General features: G+C 40.4%; 1 protein-coding gene across 5 annotated transcripts in view; it reads left to right on the top strand.

Moving 5' to 3' along the window:
* The window catches only part of LOC126278551 (probable phospholipid-transporting ATPase IIB), a 347,167-nt gene that overhangs the window by 256,174 nt on the left and 71,724 nt on the right, over positions 1 to 19,269 (top strand). For 3 of the 5 annotated variants that reach the window (XM_049978733.1, XM_049978738.1, XM_049978734.1), the window contains 3 exons: positions 13,346 to 13,490; positions 13,629 to 13,742; positions 14,062 to 14,220. In XM_049978733.1, coding sequence (XP_049834690.1) covers positions 13,346 to 13,490; positions 13,629 to 13,742; positions 14,062 to 14,220 — 418 coding nt within the window. Of the gene's footprint in view, positions 1 to 10,806; positions 11,092 to 12,110; positions 12,873 to 13,345; positions 13,491 to 13,628; positions 13,743 to 14,061; positions 14,221 to 19,269 lie in introns of those variants that run through there. The other 2 variants (XM_049978736.1, XM_049978737.1) reach the window with 2 other exon arrangements.

Genomic DNA, 19,269 nt, shown 5'->3' with positions numbered 1-19,269 from the left:
TCTTCATGCTTGATTGCTGTAGCAGTTGTTTCGTAGGAGCAGTGGTGGTTAGAAAACCATTGGGTGATAAACGTGACCTTATCACCTCCAGTTCAACACCATTGTGTAGCTTGTTGCGGCGAATGAACTGTGAGGAAGTAAAAAATCTCTCAACTTTAACTTTCTGTTTCTCACACTGTCCTTATACAATGACATAACCATACAACAGATTTCCACTTATTTCATTTGTCTGGAATTGCTGCACATCAGGGCACACCTCAAAACTTTGATAGTATTCTGAATGTTTGATGTTCCATTGTGCCCTGTAGCAACATAAGTGTTGTCTTCTGCCCAAAAAGCCCTTGTATTATCTGTGCTGGTTATATCTCAACAAATCCAGGAGGGTTTGAGATGATGCATGGAGAAGGTGACCAGCTTCTGATGTAATAATATATCGAGGCTGTTGTCTCCGCATTGAGTGCCCAATGTGGTCCAGAATGTCATGGCTGCAGTGCTGGTCTGATTGTATTGTCTTGTAACATGACATACTTAAAGTTTTCTAGAGCCTCATGCAGAAAAATGTTTGGTGAGCTATGTGATGAGGATAGAGTTATTCTTATGTTGTTTCTTGGTAGCTTTGTTCAAATGGCTCTGAGCACTATGGGACTTAACTTCTGAGCTCATCAGTCCTCTAGAACTTCGAACTACTTAAACCTAACTAACCTAAGGACATCACACACATCCATGCACGAGGCAGGATTCGAACCTGCGACCGTAGCAGTTGCACAGTTCCAGACTGTAGCATCTAGAACTGCTCGACCACTCTGGCCAGTGGTAGCTTTGTAATGGCCGGTGGTTATACTGGGGAGATGAAAGCTGCAGCTAGGTTGAGAGACTCCCTGTATAAAATCTCTGACAAAGCAGCTCACAGGTCTTCTTTGCATGCAGAGCAAACACTCAGTAGAATCCAAGGTAAGGATTCTATCCACTGGCCCACATGACCCAAGTGCTTCCTGAGTGTTTGATGTCAGCATTCCAGAAGTCCATCGCTCTGCAGATGGTAAGCTAAGGTATGGAAGCACTGAACATTGCAAATATTACATAGCTTGGACTACAGTACATATTCAAATTGGCAATCCTGGTTGGTAGTCATGGATGCTAGGCAATCAAAATGCAATATCCACAATTGTACAAATGCCCTTGTCATTTTTTTCCATCATTATGTCCCGTAAGGGTGTCGCTTCAGCCCAACAAGTGATATGCTGGATCACAGTAATCTTTAACTTCCCTTAAAGAGCTGACCAGATTGATGTAGAAACGTTATTCTTGGCTTTTAGGCATTTTGTATCACCTGTGCATTGGATGTGCATGGCAAGTCATGCAGGTTTGAGCCCAAGTTTGCAGTCTTGCTTCATATCAGATCAGACAAATCAGTTTGTAACAAGCTTAGTAGTAGGAAATATTCCAGGTGCCACAAGCAGAAAATTTATTGGAGACAGGCTTCCTCTTATTTAGTGGGACTAGTGGATGGAGGCAGTGTTGTGATATGTCATACCAGACTTGCATGGAAGAACGTGGGATGGTGCATTAATTTCAAACCAGTTATAGTATCTTGTGGAAGATTGCAGATTTGCAGCTTCTGTTTTTGAGCCTTGGCAAAGTCTCGAAGTTGATGTCAACCAACAGTGCATTTACTCAAGATAGGTAAGCCACCATGACATTGTATGCACCCCTTGAGGTGTTGAATGTCAGTGGTAAATTGTGCAACATAGTTGAGGTGGTGGATATGACGTGGAGAATAGTCTTTTACCAGATTGCATATGCAATCTGCTAGTGTTCTGTGGAATCTCCTGGTAGTCAGTGGTCCTTGCAAATTGTGAGCAGCTTACCCTCGATGTCATCCTTGAAGTTTTGCACTGCCTGATGCACATCTATCAGTTCTCTATCATAAGCCAACCACATACATTGAGACTCAGTTAGCTTCTGTGAGAAGAAATTTAAGGTTTGTCGCTCACCCACGACTGTCTGCTGAAGAATAGTACTCACTGCAGTTTCATTCACGTCGGAGGCAATTGACAAGGAAGTTGCTGTAACCAGATGGGCTAACGTTGTCGTATGTAGCCAGCTGAGCATAATACAGTCAAAGGCCTGTTGCACTTTTGGAGTCTTAAGTGAGATCCTGTCTGCTATGTGTGTGTTTTTTCCAGACAACATCTCCATGAATGGTGCCTCTATGGCTGCTGCTTGTGGCATGTGATGTCTGCAGAAAGTAACTGTCATAACTCATGGTAATTCATTGTATGTGGGAATCAATGGATAAGATCTGTGCATTGGGTCATGGGGCAAACTCCAGCTTGACTCATGGACTGTCCTATAAATGTTACTTCAGATTCTCGATGCTGGAACTTGTTGTCATTTGTCACTATCCCAGAATGTTCAAAGGTCTCAAAAATAAGTGTGGTATATTCCTGAGATGCTGAAAAAACTTAAATATTGTCCAAGTGTGAGAAACAGAATGCAAATTTAAGGAGAATTTTATCAATCAAGTGTTGTCCCGTGTGAACTGCATTTGCAGGCAAGCCTCTTTACAATTGAGAATGCTGAGCAAGGAAGCCCCTGCTAGAGTGTGAGTAAAATATTGGATTTAGGTATTGGGTAATGGTCAGGTACTTTGTGGGCTTTCAGGGCCCAATAATCCCCATGTAATCTGCATGTTCATCTTTCTTAGGAAATAAGAGTATGGCTGCAGCCCCTGGGCTGTCCAATGACCTTAACTATGCCTGCTTACAGTAATTCGTAAATAGCAGTTATAGCTGCTCGTAATCTGTCACGTGCCAGTCAGTGTGCTTTGTGGTAGACCAGCGGACCTGGTGTGGTGATAATTGTGTGCACAGTGTCATGATTAATCCCTATCTGTGTATATAACACACACATAATGTGTGAAACACAGAAGGCCGATATAGGGGTTTCATGGACACTGTTAGAAAAGTTCATAGTACTGACCTATCTTTGTGATGAGTGATGAGGTGAAGTACACAGTGTCTGTCTGTGTGTGATCAACTAATATCATGGCAGGTTCTATCTTGTTTACATAGGGTATTTGCAGATGGTGGTGCTGTTCCTGCTATAATTACTGTAGGTAAGATTACGTGGCATTAAGTTCATAAAAGTACTTGAGTTTTCAGTTTTAAATTCTCATTGTGTAGCCTGGGATTCTCCTTTTTTTTTTACTACTACATAATTCTTTGCTACTGTTTCTAAATCAGATTCTAAAGCCCTATGGTCATTAGGTTAGTTTCAGGCAGATGTCACAGGTAGAGATCCTTCTTTAATTCTCCATAATTCATCATCATAGATTGTAATTCAGATTCTAAGCCCAATGGTCATTAAGAAGTTGCAGGTAGATGTCAAATGTCAAGATCAAAGAGGTTGTACTGTAGTAGTCCCCTCCAGAGCTGCATGTGAATGTGCTCATGGACTGCCAACGATACTGAATGCTGACACTCTGCTGCTGGTTTGCCTGAGTATACCTTGTATTAGGTCATCAGAGAGATGAAATTAATGGAAAAAATGCACACCCAAGATCAGTTCATCAACACCATCTCAAGGTCCATGATGCATGTGATGGTTCCAAATATTAGTACATGAGTATCATTTTCAGTGTGCATTTAGGTAGCAGATGCAGATGTTGTAAGTTCCACTTGTTGTTCTCTGCGAGTAGTGCTCACTTCTGGGCCAGTATTGGAAAGAAAGTATTAATTTGTTGAGTTGTCTTTTTTATCAAGTGCAGTCTGTTACTGTCACTTGTAAATGGGGAAAAATAGTTTGGCCCTTGTGCTTTAGCTGTAGGCAGTTTTGTTGAGTTTAGTGATGTGGAGTGCTTATCACGGACTGTGACTTGCATTTGGTTGGTTGTGTGGTAGGGAGCAGTTGTGTAACCAGTCACCGAAGTGGGTGTGAAACCAACACAGTTGCTGTCACACTCCTTCATTGCTGTGAGGAATGTTATTTTTAGCCTTGGGTGTGGCAGTTGCAGCTGGCTGAATGTCACCGCCCTCGCAGAGAGTGCTAGTCACATCACTCTGATAAGTCCACATAATCATTCGGGTCTCAACAGTCTATGGTTGGGGGCAGCATATCAGGCAAGGAATGTGCTGGCAGTGGCCATTGTTGCTCATTGCATTTGACTACTTTTGTCGCTGCTGTAGGATGCAAAGTCTGTCAGCCAGGAATAATTTGTGTTTCCTCATTTCATTTTCATGTGAAATCCTTGCCATCTATATCTGAGATGGTAATGTGATTAACCAGAGTGTGCTGTCTGTCATTAGATTCATTGATACAAATATATGTCTCCTAAGCCAAGATGGTGACCTGGTGCCCAATTTTTCCTCATAAATTACTTGTTGAAGCTACTACTCTGGTGTCTTGGGAAGTTCGTGGAGCAGTGCTGTCTTTGCAGTGTGAAATTTGCCTTCAGCCAGAGGTGCTTGTATGCCATCACTAATGATGTGGATGTGATCTCCTGTGTTGATCCCCTGTGTTGCTTAGTAGGACCACAAACTTGGAAGTGTCATAACTGTACAGTATGCCATAACTGTATAGTATAGTATAAGTATAGTATAACTGTATAACTGTACAGTATAGTATAACTGTATAGTATGAATTTGATGATCGTGATCAATGTTCCCAGCTGTTCTGATTGGAAGGTCAGTGGTTTAGGTTTGAAACTCTGATACCATAGGGAGCATGGATGTGGGGGAGTGGAGCATGCTGGTGGTTTTACTGGACATTATTTGATTACATTGTTTATTAATAGAAACAGAATTTGAATATTACACATTATTCTAAAGCAATTTTGTCATATTGTATCATAACACAATTTAATCTCCAGATATATTTCATCATATTTGCCAATTAAAAAAATAAATAAATAAAAATACCTTCTTTCAGTGGTAGTGAAATTATTGCTGTAATCTTTCAGGCACATTATGAAGAAATAACACTCAGCCACCTGCTTCTTGGAGAAAGATGGACATATTAATAACCTGAATACACAGTATTATTCACACACACACACACACACACACACACACACACACACACACACACACACACACACACACAAGCAATTAAATCATCTTTGCAGCCAGTGACACTTTGTCCTTAAAAATCACAAGGCATTTACAAGTATCCAGCTATTTCTTTAAAAATAGTAAAACTCTTGAAAAACATACATAACAAATACAAAACAACTGGCATGGTGCACATGCAAGTCTTCACATAACCTTGCCACAATTGTCACTTTACACAATCCAATGGTGGCAACCTGATATCAGTAGCTTCACATATTTTGAACCATCTGCTAGACATTCTCGGCACTACCAGTGCAGTAAACATTTAAAAGTAATTAAATGGAAGCCAGATTCATAATTTAACTTGGCAATAACACGTCACTTAAAAGACAAATGGTTACACGCATATGTAACAAAAGGCAAGCCAAACATAACACCAATTTCAAAATGGGGCGAATGAGAAAGAATCTTGACATTCCAAAATAAGCCTCTGCACTTATGTTAGAAACCAAAGTGTTTACATACACAGTTTAACAAGGACACAAGGTCTCTTGGACCATGAGCAGATGACAAACCGAGAGTCATCTTGTGTGGCCCAGTCGGCTGGGACTCACGTGAGTTTACTAACTGATTTGGCTGGGTCATTCTCAACATAGATAGAATGATAAAATCACATGAGATGGTGCCATATGGACAGGAATTAGTTGGTGGAATATTGTCTTGTTGGCATGGGGGAGATTCGCCTTGTTGCCATCGCCAATGACGTGGAAAGGCATTACACATTATTCATCCACACATTCACCATTGTTGTTGTCAACGATAAGACACATCAGAATGTTACTTTCATGTTTCAAATAAATTGTAGGTAGATCCAAGGGGAAGAAAATGTTATGCAAGTCACTGTTTTGTCCAAATTGTTCGAAAATATGGTGATCATGGAACAGCCCCACTGTCAAAGTGAACACAATCTGACAGAGTACACTTATTACGTTGAAGTTAATGTTGCTGTTCATTGTAGGGACGCCACTGCAGATTATTCCAGTGGGGAATGCTTGGGGGTAATTACGTGGAATGCTAGGAAATGCAATTGACACACACTTTTATTACAGCAATGGATGTACAACAGAAATGCATGTGCACAACACAATATTACGTAGCAGACTGAATAGTCTGGAGTGCCAAAGATACTCCTCCTTGTCGGAGGGCTCAACTCCCATTGAGGTGAGGTCCCCACAAGTCTCTTAAACACAGTAACTCAAATCGCTTATTCACTCTCAGTTCACTATGAAATTCTTGAACAAATCATGCTTGAAAATATTCTAACTCCAACTGCATTTGCAAGAGCAATGAAATGCTGTGCATAACACAGTAACTGAGGCACTTCCATTGTTGCTAAGTCATTCATTACTGATACATTCAAGGCCAAATTATAGTGACTTTATTAGAAGAGTAATTGTCGATATAGGCTGAATCATTCTCAAAACTAAAAGAGTAGCAATTCTTTGTAGCCCACATCAAGTTTACAGGAGCTATTGGTACATGACTCAGCAAGAACAGTCCTAGACATTTATTAAATGGTACATAAAATGTTAGAAGCCTTAAATTAATGATAAGCACAAGTATTTAGTTCACTACATTACACCCTCCCCCCCCCCCCCCCCCCCGCCCGCCCGCTCTCTCTCTCTCTCTCTCTCTCTCTCTCTCTCTCTCTCTCTCTCTCTCTCTCTCTCACACACACACACGTTTCTACTGAACTGTTGCCTGTTGCCTATGAAGAGGTAGCTACTTTTGTCTCTGGTGAGCTTTGCAGTAGCATGTTGTAAGACAGAACTGATGAAATAAAGAAGGGTCCACTTTTCTGTCAGCAAATAGTTCTCTGGCCTGAATCCCATTTTCAGAACACTCTTGGGAGCTGTCCTGCTGAGAAGAGTTTGACAATAATTGCATTTACTTCTAATGAACGTCAACAGTATCAAAGTTTGTTCAGTACTGTTGTTAAGGTTTATCACATGTTGTTTTGATGTTACTTTTGCTATATAAAAGAAACACAGTTTGTTCTTATTAAATATGTTTTGTGTTTGAGAATAGACTTTCAGTGTTAAGCTGTGTTTAATTCATGGAGTGTACAGTCTCTTTGTTTCTTCCTTCACTCAACTTTTTGAGTTATCATTGTCTGTCTTCCCCCTCCCCCTTTCATACCTCCTCTTCTGTCTGTACACCTCATTTCAAAAGCTTCTATTCTCTTCTTGTCTGTACTCTTGATCGCTCACGTTTCATTTCTGAAACAGGACTATGCTTCAGACAAATATTTCAATCAAGATCTTGCTGACACTTAAATTTCTTTGATGTTGGCAAGTTTCTCTTTTTCAGATGTGTCCTTCTTGCTGTTGCCAATCACATTGTTTATCCTCTCTATCGAGCAAGATAGTGCAGTGGTTAGCATACTGGACTCGCATTCAGGGGACAATGGTTCAAGGTCGCATCTGGCCACCCTGATTTAGGTTTTCCATGATTTCCCAAAATCGCTTCAGGCAAATGCCAGGGTGGTTCCTTTGAAAGGGCACAGCCAACTTCCTTCCCCATCCTTCCCTAATCTGATGGGACCAATGATTTCATTGTTTGATATTTCCCCCCCCCCCCCCCCCCAATTAACCAAGCAACCAACAATCCTCTCTACTTCAGTCATCATCAGTTATGTTACTACCCAAATAGAAAAACAACAATAATTTTTGTGTGAAATCCACTTCCTTCAGCACCACTTGATTTAACCAACTACATTCCATTACCTTTGTTTTAGTTTCGTTTATATTCAGCTTATAATCTCTCTCCAAAACACCACATCATGTTCTTTCAATCTCTATAACTTCAGTCAGTTTTCTGAACAAGTTATAGTTAGTGTTTTGCTCATATATTTTATCCCTGCTATCTTCACTTCAAAGAGTGTATTCCAGTCAAAATGGTCAAAACCTTTCTCTAAATCTACACTCCTGGAAATGGAAAAAAGAACACACTGACACCAGTGTGTCAGACCCACCATACTTGTTCCGGAGACTGCGAGAGGGCTGTACAAGCAATGATCACACGCACAGCACAGCGGACACACCAGGAACCGCGGTGTTGGCCGTCGAATGGCGCTGGCTGCGCAGCATTTGTGCACCGCCGCCGTCAGTGTCAGCCAGTTTGCCGTGGCATACGGAGCTCCATCGCAGTCTTTAACACTGGTAGCATGCCGCGATAGCGTGGACGTGAACCGTATGTGCAGTTGACGGACTTTGAGCGAGGGCGTATAGTGGGCATGCGGGAGGCTGGATGGACGTACCGCCAAATTGCTCAACGCGTGGGGCGTGAGGTCTCCACAGTACATCGATGTTGTCGCCAGTGGTCGGCGGAAGGTGCACGTGCCCGTCGACCTGGGACCGGACCGCAGCGACGCACGGATGCACGCCAAGACCGTAGGATCCTACGCAGTGCCGTAGGGGACCGCACCGCCACTTCCCAGCAAATTAGGGACACTGTTGCTCCTGGGGTATGGGCGAGGACCATTCGCAACCGTCTCCATGAAGCTGGGCTACGGTCCCACACACCGTTAGGCCGTCTTCCGCTCACGCCCCAACATCGTGCAGCCCGCCTCCAGTGGTGTCGCGACAGGCGTGAATGGAGGGACGAATGGAGACGTGTCGTCTTCAGCGATGAGAGTCGCTTCTGCCTTGGTGCCAATGATGGTCGTATGCGTGTTTGGCGCTGTGCAGGTGAGCGCCACAATCAGGACTGCATATGACCGAGGCACACAGGGCCAACACCCGGCATCATGGTGTGGGGAGCGATCTCCTACACTGGCCGTACACCTCCGGTGATCGTCGAGGGGACACTGAATAGTGCACGGTACATCCAAACCGTCATCGAACCCATCGTTCTACCATTCCTAGACAGGCAAGGAACTTGCTGTTCCAACAGGACAATGTACGTCCGCATGTATCCCTTGCCACCCAACGTGCTCTAGAAGGTGTAAGTCAACTACCCTGGCCAGCAAGATCTCCGGGTCTGTCCGCCATTGAGCATGTTGGGAACTGGATGAAGCGTCGTCTCACGCGGTCTGCACATCCAGCACGAACGCTGGTCCAACTGAGGCGCCAGGTGGAAATGGCATGGCAAGCCGTTCCACAGGACTACATCCAGCATCTCTACGATCGTCTCCATGGGAGAATAGCAGCCGGCATTGCTGCAAAAGGTGTATATACACTGTACTAGTGCCGACATTGTGCATGCTCTGTTGCCTGTGTCTATGTGCCTGTGGTTCTGTCAGTGTGATCATGTGATGTATCTGACCCCAGGAATGTGTCAATAAAGTTTCCCCTTCCTGGGACAATGAATTCACGGTGTTCTTATTTCAATTTCCAGGAGTGTACAAATGTGTCGTATGTAGGTTGGCATCCAATAGTTTATCTTCTGAGACGTGATGGAGTGTCAGTATTGTTTCATGTGTTCCTGCACTCTCTGGAACTCAAACAGGTCTCATCTGAGGCTGTTTTCTACCAGTTTCTGTAAATTAAATGCCCTCTACACTAGGGGCCATGTCTTGTCTTGGGTTTTTCAATGCTTTCTTCGCACCATATGATATTGCTGTGATTTTCTAAAAGAGTTGGAGAGTGTCATCAGTAGGTGGTCAATTGAAGTATAGCTATCTCAGGGATATGATTTGAGACAACACTTGAAAGCATTGTCAACAAGTAACTATTATTTATTATTATATCACTTACATCTTCCTTATATTATTCCTATCTCTTAAATTTGTTACTGATCTAAAGAATGATGCTTCTCTATACCATGTACTGCTTAGAGAGCTCAAGCTCCTTTAATATGTTGGGCTATTAATAATACTAGCAACTTTTCGACTTAATCAAAATGGAATGAACTATTTTATCATCTTTCATTGTTTCATACCATTTTACCTTATTACTTAAATTGTGTTAAGTAGATGTCTTGTATTATATGTTATTAATTTATTGGAAATATTTCAAATAAATCCGAATAAAACTTAGTAAAAAAATGAAATAAAAAAACTTGGAACAGAAGAACACGTGAATTACTTTCGTGTGATTTATTCTGCCCTTGTATGAGAGCAGGTACTACTTCTCTTCCAGATTAATCATCTCATGATTTTGGCCGATAAGCTTAACGAATTTCATGTCCAATAAATTATATTAGCGATACCGTTTCGAAGAACGTCTCACCGTTGCAGCTGTTAACTTTTAGGAAGTTACAGATACGCATTAGGCAGCCACATAGAGAAAAGCTAGTAGGGAAATCGCTACGAGAGAGAACTCCGTTGTTGTTGCTGTTGTAGTGTCGCGGATGCATTTCGCGTAAGTACGGAAGATTCTATGGCTTTAGAAAACAGAGGACGGCCGCCAAATGCATTGGAGACTTGGCAGATCCGCTTCGTAAACTTCCAGACCCCTCCCACGACTTGCTTAAAAGCGTCGTCTTCCATCGTCGAAGCTTTGCATCTGCTGTCGGCGCGACTTTTCCTTCTACATTGGTTTGGAGATTTGTTAGACTCGGCGGTTTGTGTTCGGTATTTCTGCAGCGTGTTGTGTGTAGTATTACCGCTTCACTCCCAGGTGTATATTGCGTCACGAGGAAACTGCGAGCTTCAGGCTTTTCATGCAATTTCGTTAAAAGCGCAGGAAACGGTATCGTCGATGATAAGATAACCGCGTAGCCTTGCGATTGACCGTATTGTACAACTCGGAAGTGCACCATATCGTATTCTTGTCAGCTTATGTGCGGGCAGACGTGCGTCTTGCAAGTAACGGCGTTAACACGCACTAGAAATAAGGGAAAAAAATCAGACTTGAGATTACAACGTAAGGTGGAAGACGGTTATCGTGCGCGCGCATTTTCTGACTGGAATGAGTTACAAGGACGCGGAACGTGTGCGAACTACGGTGTGTGACGACAGCGATTGTGAGTCGGAAACCGAATCACAGCTGGCGGATTGTGAATCACAAGATACGTCACTATACTGCGATAATAAAAGGTAATATTGCTAAAGTAATGATGGCGCACATAGCAAATGATTTCCGATTAACAAGCTTATTTCTAACTACAATTACTGCAAACTCAATCACCGATTAATTTGATTCCTTTTGCAAGTATGCGTTGCTTAGCAAACGTCGTTGTCATTGCGTGATGCAGCATAAGGATAACCGGCTGACAGGAGTAACCTTGGCATTTAAGCCGCGGCCAGTAGAACTGCACAGCTGCAACTATCGCAGGAATTGCGGAAGCAATATTATCAGTACTTAAAACAGACGTTTCAAAACACTTGAAGCAAATTTTTTGAGTGAGAAATTGCAACAATTTAATGCAACAGTATCTACTAAAAAACGGCGTGGCATGCGGTACTGTTATGTTTTTAAATAGTTCTTGAAATTATCGTTGCACTTCATTCACAAATAGTACAGACGTCAATAGAAATAATAGATACTCGAAATTCACCTTTTATCTTCGGTAGACAGAACAACGCTGTGGACAGGCCGACAATTTCACAGTCCTTGGCTTAAGTCCGGCCCAGCTGTCTCCATCAGGGGCACTATTTAGCACTATAAGAGGAATTTATTTATTTATTTATTTATTTATTAGGTATGTCAACTTCCTTTTCAAGTGTGAAATGGAGCTGCATAAACATCGGCAACCAAACGGAAAGAAAACGTTTCGTTTGTTTGTTGGCTTGATGTCAGCTAGCAACTTTCCCAATTTTTCCCCCATTTCTAAAATTAGAACAGTGCATCACAACTCTTTCTTGAATGATGCTATTAGTAAATGCTCATAAGTAAATAAAAGTTACGGAGATATGCTATCATTTGCTGCTCAGAGTTCTAAAATACGCTACACTTACATCGCTTTTAGCAACTAGATTTATTGTTTTTCTTCTCAATTGTATTTTCATCAGCACTTACCATCGTCAGTAAAATCGCTTACTTCTCAGTTGTTTTCACCATTAAGTTAGTAAACAAACTGTGAAGACGAGACATGAGTCGTGCTTGGGTAGCTCAGTTGGAAGAGCACTTGCCAGCGAAAGGCAAATTTTCCATGTTCGAGCCCTTGCCCGTCACACAGTTTTAATCTGCCAGAGATATAATATTCTGTTTGTTTACAGTGCAGAAAAAGTAATTACATTTTGGTATCGACATCAAACAGGAAATTAAGGTGTAGAAGATACCGTTTTCCTACAGGCTGTTGGAATCCATGCCTAAAAGAATATAGTTTTTAATCAGAGGCCCAGTTCTCGATGCTGTACGTATGTGCGTAAACCTTAGTAGTTAAGTAATTTATCTTCATAATTACTCGTAAACCCTGAAATCAATGCCAGTTAACGCATGTTGCTCCGTTAGACTTATCTACAGTCTCGCAACACTATTCCAAGCAGTTGCTAGCAGACAGGAGTGTACGGTATCACTTAAGTAAGGTAATTAGCTAAAACAAAATGTGTCAAGTTAAGGAGAACTGTTACTCATATAAATGAAGACTATGGAACATAACATGCCAGGGAAAAGTTTGAAATTCGCGCCATCTATCGACGTCGCGTTCATGGGAGTGTTTCCGCAAACGAGTCTGCTGTTGTTTTGCTGCGATTAATGTATGCAACAGTAGCGGAAAAGACTTGCTTGTGAGGAATAGGAAACATGAAATAGTATTAAACATCATTGAAATCATGGATGCTACAAAAATTAGTGTGATTGATTCTTCGTCCACAACACAGCTCGTAAAGGAAGATCTCCCATTAATACCTAAACAAACGGATGATTGCTGTACAAGGTAAGAGTTAGAAAGTATTGACCTAGTACATCATTTTAGTGGGTTGGAAGTCATAATAATATTATTGTAACTCTTAAAAATAACATCAAGTACCTAGATTAATAAGTTGGGTTTGACAGCTAAGGTTAGCTCGCCACCAGTGTATAAGTTCTTAAATTGTACTAATACAACTTTCAAACGGCAAATGAGATTTTCGAATAAGGGTAGGCTAAGACCGCAAAGTAATACATAAATGACAATTTAGTTTGCAAGGAGTTAGTTTGATTTTTCCGTGTTACAGTAGTAATTCATGCACGCTGTCATTGAGACTCAGTGCCTAATTACAGACATCGATTACCATTTTCATTCTGATTTCAGAGTATAACAGCGGAGAACTGATGAAAATTGCACAAAATAAAAATGATTATCTTACTCATTATTTATTTTTTATAGTTGTGGTGCATATTTTATACCAACTAATTTTATTATTTTAGATGCTGCCATTCGATGTGGAGACGATGTTGCAGAGAACGAGAATTGAAACCAAGGACTATAGTAGTTGGAAGAACAAGTACAGAAAAATTTCCAGCAAATGTTATTCGCAATCAGAAGTACAATATTGTCACATTCTTGCCATTGGTAGGACGTCACATTGTTTATTTATTTTAATTACAAATTTGGGAGGCCACTGTAATTGCAACTTAAGTTTATTGTACTCAACATTCTATAGGAATACTGCTACCTGAATTCTATTTAAAAGCCGCACTTCCTTTTCAGGTGTTGTTCCAGCAGTTCAAGTTCTTTCTCAACTTGTATTTTTTGATAATGGCTACCAGTCAGTTCATTCCAGACATAAGGATTGGTTATCTTTACACTTACTGGGGCCCTCTGGTAAGTTTTACTTTATTATTTTTGTGTGCTGTGTTGCTTATGAATTAAGGACTTTCAGAATCATCTATATTTTTTCACATGAGACACTTTTCAGAACAGACCATTAGATTATTTTGTAAGTCATTTCAGTCAAATTTGAGAGTGATTCTTTAAATGAGACAAGGGGATTATTTTGTTTCTCATCCTATTGTATTCTGATCAAGCCCTCCATTTGTAAGAAGATTGTTATTGAGTGGATGTTCAGCCCTTAAGATTGTATCTTTTCCTCTCTGTGTCACTTGCGGAGTTGGGTGTCACCAGTTTCTCTCTTTATACACAGAGTTTTGTCCTAACCGTTACAATTTGCCGTGAAGCAATAGATGACTTCAGACGTCATCAAAGGGACAAGGAAGTAAACAGTCAACGCTACAGGCGTCTTGTTCGAGGTAGAGACACACCTGAACTAGTACCATCATCTAAATTACGTGTCGGTGATTTGGTAAGTAAGAAAAGTGTTGTTATGAACTGCATATTGTTTTGTAGTGTAAGAGACCTAAAAATCATTGTATTTCATGGAATACTATTCTAAAATGTTGAGGAAATCTAATGGTTACTTTTTAAGGGGGAAGGAAACTTGTGTTTTTGCGGATTAACATGGGCAATGACTTCAGTGTTAAAATAGTCCAAAGGATAGTTTCATTACACGATTTTTATTCATAAATATAGTTGACAGTTACAAAATAATGACAGCTAGGCATCAGAATACGCCCTTTGTGAAGATGTGAACATAGATCATTTGGATACTGTTATGATTGTTTGTTACTGTGCTGGTGTATTTAGTGTAAAGTTAAGTAGGCAGTATATTTTTGTATTTGTCCAAGCAGTTGGCTGTAAGAGGGAGGGAAGAAATGATAATCACTCTTTGACTTTAAACAGTTGTGTGTTGATGATTAGCATTTAATAAGAGGAACTATGTTTAGGTCTGACACAGTGTTAAGACCCATCCACACATAACAGTCTGGCTTCCCAAATGTCTGTGCATGTGAAACCTGTGCAGATTTGCACAGATATGACATGAGCAAATCTGGAAGTTGGAGTTGAAGATTTGAGCAAAATTGCTCAAGTCTGTGGGCTCAAATCACATCTGCACAGACAAGTTGGAGCATGTGGGCAGGAAATTACGGCAAATACACATTTGTGCAGATATCTACCCAAGCATATCATTGTGTGTGGACCGGCCTTTGGGAGTGTAAAGAGTATTAATGACAAATGTGTTGATGATACGTACATATTTCAGTAAAATTGTGGAAAGAGTTTTAATTTATGTGAGCCAATATCCCAAATTTGTGCAAGCAGGGAAGATATTTGGAAAGAACGAGGAGTTAAGGAATCACAAGTGATTTGAGAACATTTGCAGCAATGTGATTATCAGTATGAGATAAGAGTCTCATATTAACTAAGCAAACTGTGTGTGTGTGTGTGTGTGTGTGTGTGTGTGTGTGTGTGTGTGTGTGTGTGTGTGTCTCAGCAACTGGAATGGACAGGTCATCACAGGAGAGATGCAAAGTCTTATAGGCCTATATCACTGACATCAATCTGTTGTAGAATTGTCATACACATTTTATGACAGCATAATATGACTACTTTTGAGAAGGAAAGTCTTCTTTGTAAGAATTAGCTAGCATTGATTTTGTAAGAATTAGGATAGATTTTGCACATAGACCTCATAAAAAATTCAGCTTGAATTGATGCCATGTTGTTTGACTTCTGGAACGCTTTCAGTATAGTGCCATGTTGTCATGTAGTGAACAAAATATGAGATTACAGAATACTGGTTCATCTCTGTAACTGTATTTGAGACTTTTTACCAAACTGATCTCGACACACACTTCTTAATGGAGACCCCTAAGAAAATTTCATAGGCTGTTACTGTTCACCAGTCAGGTGGATAACATCAGAAAGTCTGTAACACTGTTCAGAGATGGTGGTGTTGTATAGGCCTATAGGAAAGTCATGCCACTAACAAAATGTAATGGAAAAAGCAGGAAGCCCTGGATAGCATCCATGCTTCATGCAGGCACTGGAAAATGACCCTCAACATAAATAAATAGTCCAAAAGGGGGAAAAATTGATTATACTGTTGGTAAACAATCATAAAAATGATGAACAAAAGTGGTCACATAATCCTTGTCAGTAAAGTGATCTTGTAGAGTAACCATGGGGCTCATGGAATAGCATGATATTGCTGCCCAAATTATCGCCAAACCCTCACCTGTTTCACTCCTGGGGCATAAACTCGGCCAGAAGTTGGAAACAGTGTGCAACAAGTCTCATCTGAACAATTGCCTTTTTTCCATTACTCCATTGTGCAGTTTTATAGCTTCGGTATCACATTTTCCTACTAAGGGCATTTGCGTGACTGATAAATGGTTTTGGAATTCCAGCACACCCTGCAATTTCCTGCTTATGGAGCTTATTTTGTGTTGTTTTTTATGCTGATGATTTGCCAGTGCAAAATTCAGTTCTGCAGTGACGTGCAGCTATTGTCCTCTCATTTTTCATCGCAATCTTCTTCAGTGACCGTCTGTAATGATCGCTCAGCAGAATCTTTTCTGTGTGTTGAGGCTTTGATAACGATTTGCCACTTTCTGTTATGCAGTATAAATATTTGATAATATGGTGCCTCTTGAAACACTGGCCACTTTGGCTCCCATAGTTATCGAAACCCCATGATACCAACACCAACAATTTTCCCATGTTTGAAGTCGTGTAACACCGACATAATACACTAGCAACTTCACAGAACACTCGTCTGACCACAACTGACACTTAAAATGGATTGAGGAAATTACAGAGGTGCCTTTTGTGGTCAAATACAATAGCGCAAGCTGTAGGTTTGGCTAGCATTTGCATTTATGTTCAAGCATGCATTTCTTGCAGTGTTTCTATATTTTTGCCCAACTCTTGTATGTAGGAGCATCCAAAAGTGGAACAACCTTAAGGAACTAGTCATAGGGGAAATAAATGATAGGCTATGATTCATTGGAAGAATTCTAAGAAGTTAAAATTCACGACAAAAGTAGTAGCTTCCAACTACTCATTTGATCAGTTCTTTAATATTGATAACACTGCTCAGACATTTTAATAAAAAGTGAGTATGTGGTGTGCGTACTGTAAGACCTTCGGTATACACACCATCAGATTATTTGACTTCTCGCTCTAGCGAAGTAGGCGAGTGTCAGCAATGTATCTCATGGTCTTATTGCGGCGTGTTTATCTTCTGCCGTTAGGTCAGGCGATAGAAATGCCACTTGCACGCTTAGAGTAGCAGACTGACGGTGACCAACTTTAAACAGAACTTGATTAATTTTCACACACATTTATTAAAATAATAACAAGCATAAAAATAACTTAACTTGGTTCTGGATGCTATTTACAATTGACAATCTGAAGTTCCTTTGGTCTTATTCTCACATATCTCTGATACTCGACAAAGTGTCTATTCATTTCTCTTCATGGCTATGTACAGGAATATGATAATCTTATTAGGCACAGACTGAAACTTGACTATAGACAGGTGCAGACTAATGCAGACTGGCTAATCGGAGGTCTGTACACTCGTTATAATACCTCACGCGTTCAGGTATCACTGTGCGAGTGTGATCTGTGAGAAGAAAAAGTTCTACATTAGCAGCAATCTCATAGGCTGCGTTACATACTAATAAGTGGATCGGCGGAAGCAGAATTTGGTCCGTCTCTAAGACAGCGCCATTTCGTAGTGCAGAGACGGACGAGCACTGCGCCTGCGCCGTTGTGCTTAGCGGGGCGCGCTCTATTGGGAAATTTGTGTACGCACTGACTATGCGGTACTATGTACACAACAGAGTAGTTTGTTAAGTCATGGATGCTGAATTCGAAAATGAAATCAGTTTTTGACTGTCAGTTTTCTTTTGCCATACAACTCTCTATCTATCAAAATCATAGAAAATGCTGTACACTGATTATTCTTCTGTGGCATAATTCCTATATTCTGCAGATTTAATTGTTGATACATAATCAAATTACTTACAAAGAATTATGACACCTGACCCTTAGTTCAAATGTCTAGTTCCAGGAAATGAAGATGGTTTGGTAACACGGAAAATGAGTCATAATTGACCCCAAAGACATCTGTCTGTCGTTACTGGTAATTAAATTAGGTTTCGTAAGAAACTTAGTGAAAGCCATAGGCAAAACTTCACATGGATTCATGTACTTGCAGCAGAAGTTCCCAAGGATCAATGAAGCAAAAATAAAAGAAGGGACGATTGTAGGGCTGAAAGTTAAAATATTAATGTCTGCTGAATGTCTTTTTTAATGGTGATGGAAGAATGGCATGGCTGTCTTTCACTAGTTTCTGCAAGAACTTTTTAGGCAGCTTTAAGGCAGAAAACTTTCATGATTTTGTACTAGAACTACTGAGACATACCACATTATCGGATCTAACATATCAATTAAACTACATTTCTTGAATGATCATTTGGATTTCTTCCCAGATAACATTGCTGCTGTTAGTGATAAACATGGAAAATGGCTCAACCAGGACATTTATGAGATAGAAAAGCATGTCAAGCCACATGGATTATTGCAATGTTTTCCAACTATTCCTGGTTATAATGAAATTTTGTTCTTGAGGCAAAGTATCACAGGAAATAATTTTATGTATGGTTCTTATTATTGCATGAAAATATAAGGCCAGTATGGAAGTTGTGAAATTAGATCTGGATTCAGGGACAAATTGTCTTCTGGAAACAGATTAGGCCTATATTGTTCTTCGGTACCATTTGGAAGTGTAGGTACCCAGCTTTGTGTGAGTGTGCACTGTAGCTCATGAAAGGATTTCTTCATTTTTGTATCTGGAAAATCGAATTTTTTTAATTTTTAGTTTTATAATTGTAATGAGTTTGGGACCTTGTATTGTGTGCTCACTAGAAGAGATGCAGCAGATCTAAAAAAGATAGGCACTTTTTGGCACTGGCTTATTTATTAGGCACAAATGCATCACGGAGATATCATGAAATTCCATTGGCAGATGCTATATTAATGGCAGTGCACATAACAAGAGTTTTACTACTTAAATTTCAAGCATATACATTCCAAGAACATTGAAGCAGTGTATTACTGATTCACCACATACATGTCATAAAATGAGCATGGTAGTAAAATCATTGAAATTCTTGCTTATGAGGATGCATACTGACAGTGGTACTCTCTGTGCACCATTTGTGAGTGGTATAGGAGAGAGGGGGGATTTTTATGGTACATGACACACCCTCTGCCATTTCCTGCTGTTAAATCACAAAAAGGATGAAAGTCGATGCTCTCCAAAGAAATTTAAGCATGATGTTTGACTTAATGATAGTGCTGCATCGAAACGCATGACCTCACGCAAGGAATGATGTTCAATATTTAAACTACTAGTGAGGTTTGAAGTACCTATCCATAAAGGAGATAATTCAGTTGTCTGTGCCGAAGGTATTAATTAGACCAATCAAGTTAAATGCACTAG

The sequence above is a fragment of the Schistocerca gregaria genome, chromosome 6, assembly GCF_023897955.1.
Source record: "Schistocerca gregaria isolate iqSchGreg1 chromosome 6, iqSchGreg1.2, whole genome shotgun sequence".
In the NCBI taxonomy this organism is placed as follows: Eukaryota; Metazoa; Arthropoda; class Insecta; order Orthoptera; family Acrididae; genus Schistocerca; species Schistocerca gregaria.
This window is presented reverse-complemented; position numbering and strand designations above follow the sequence as displayed.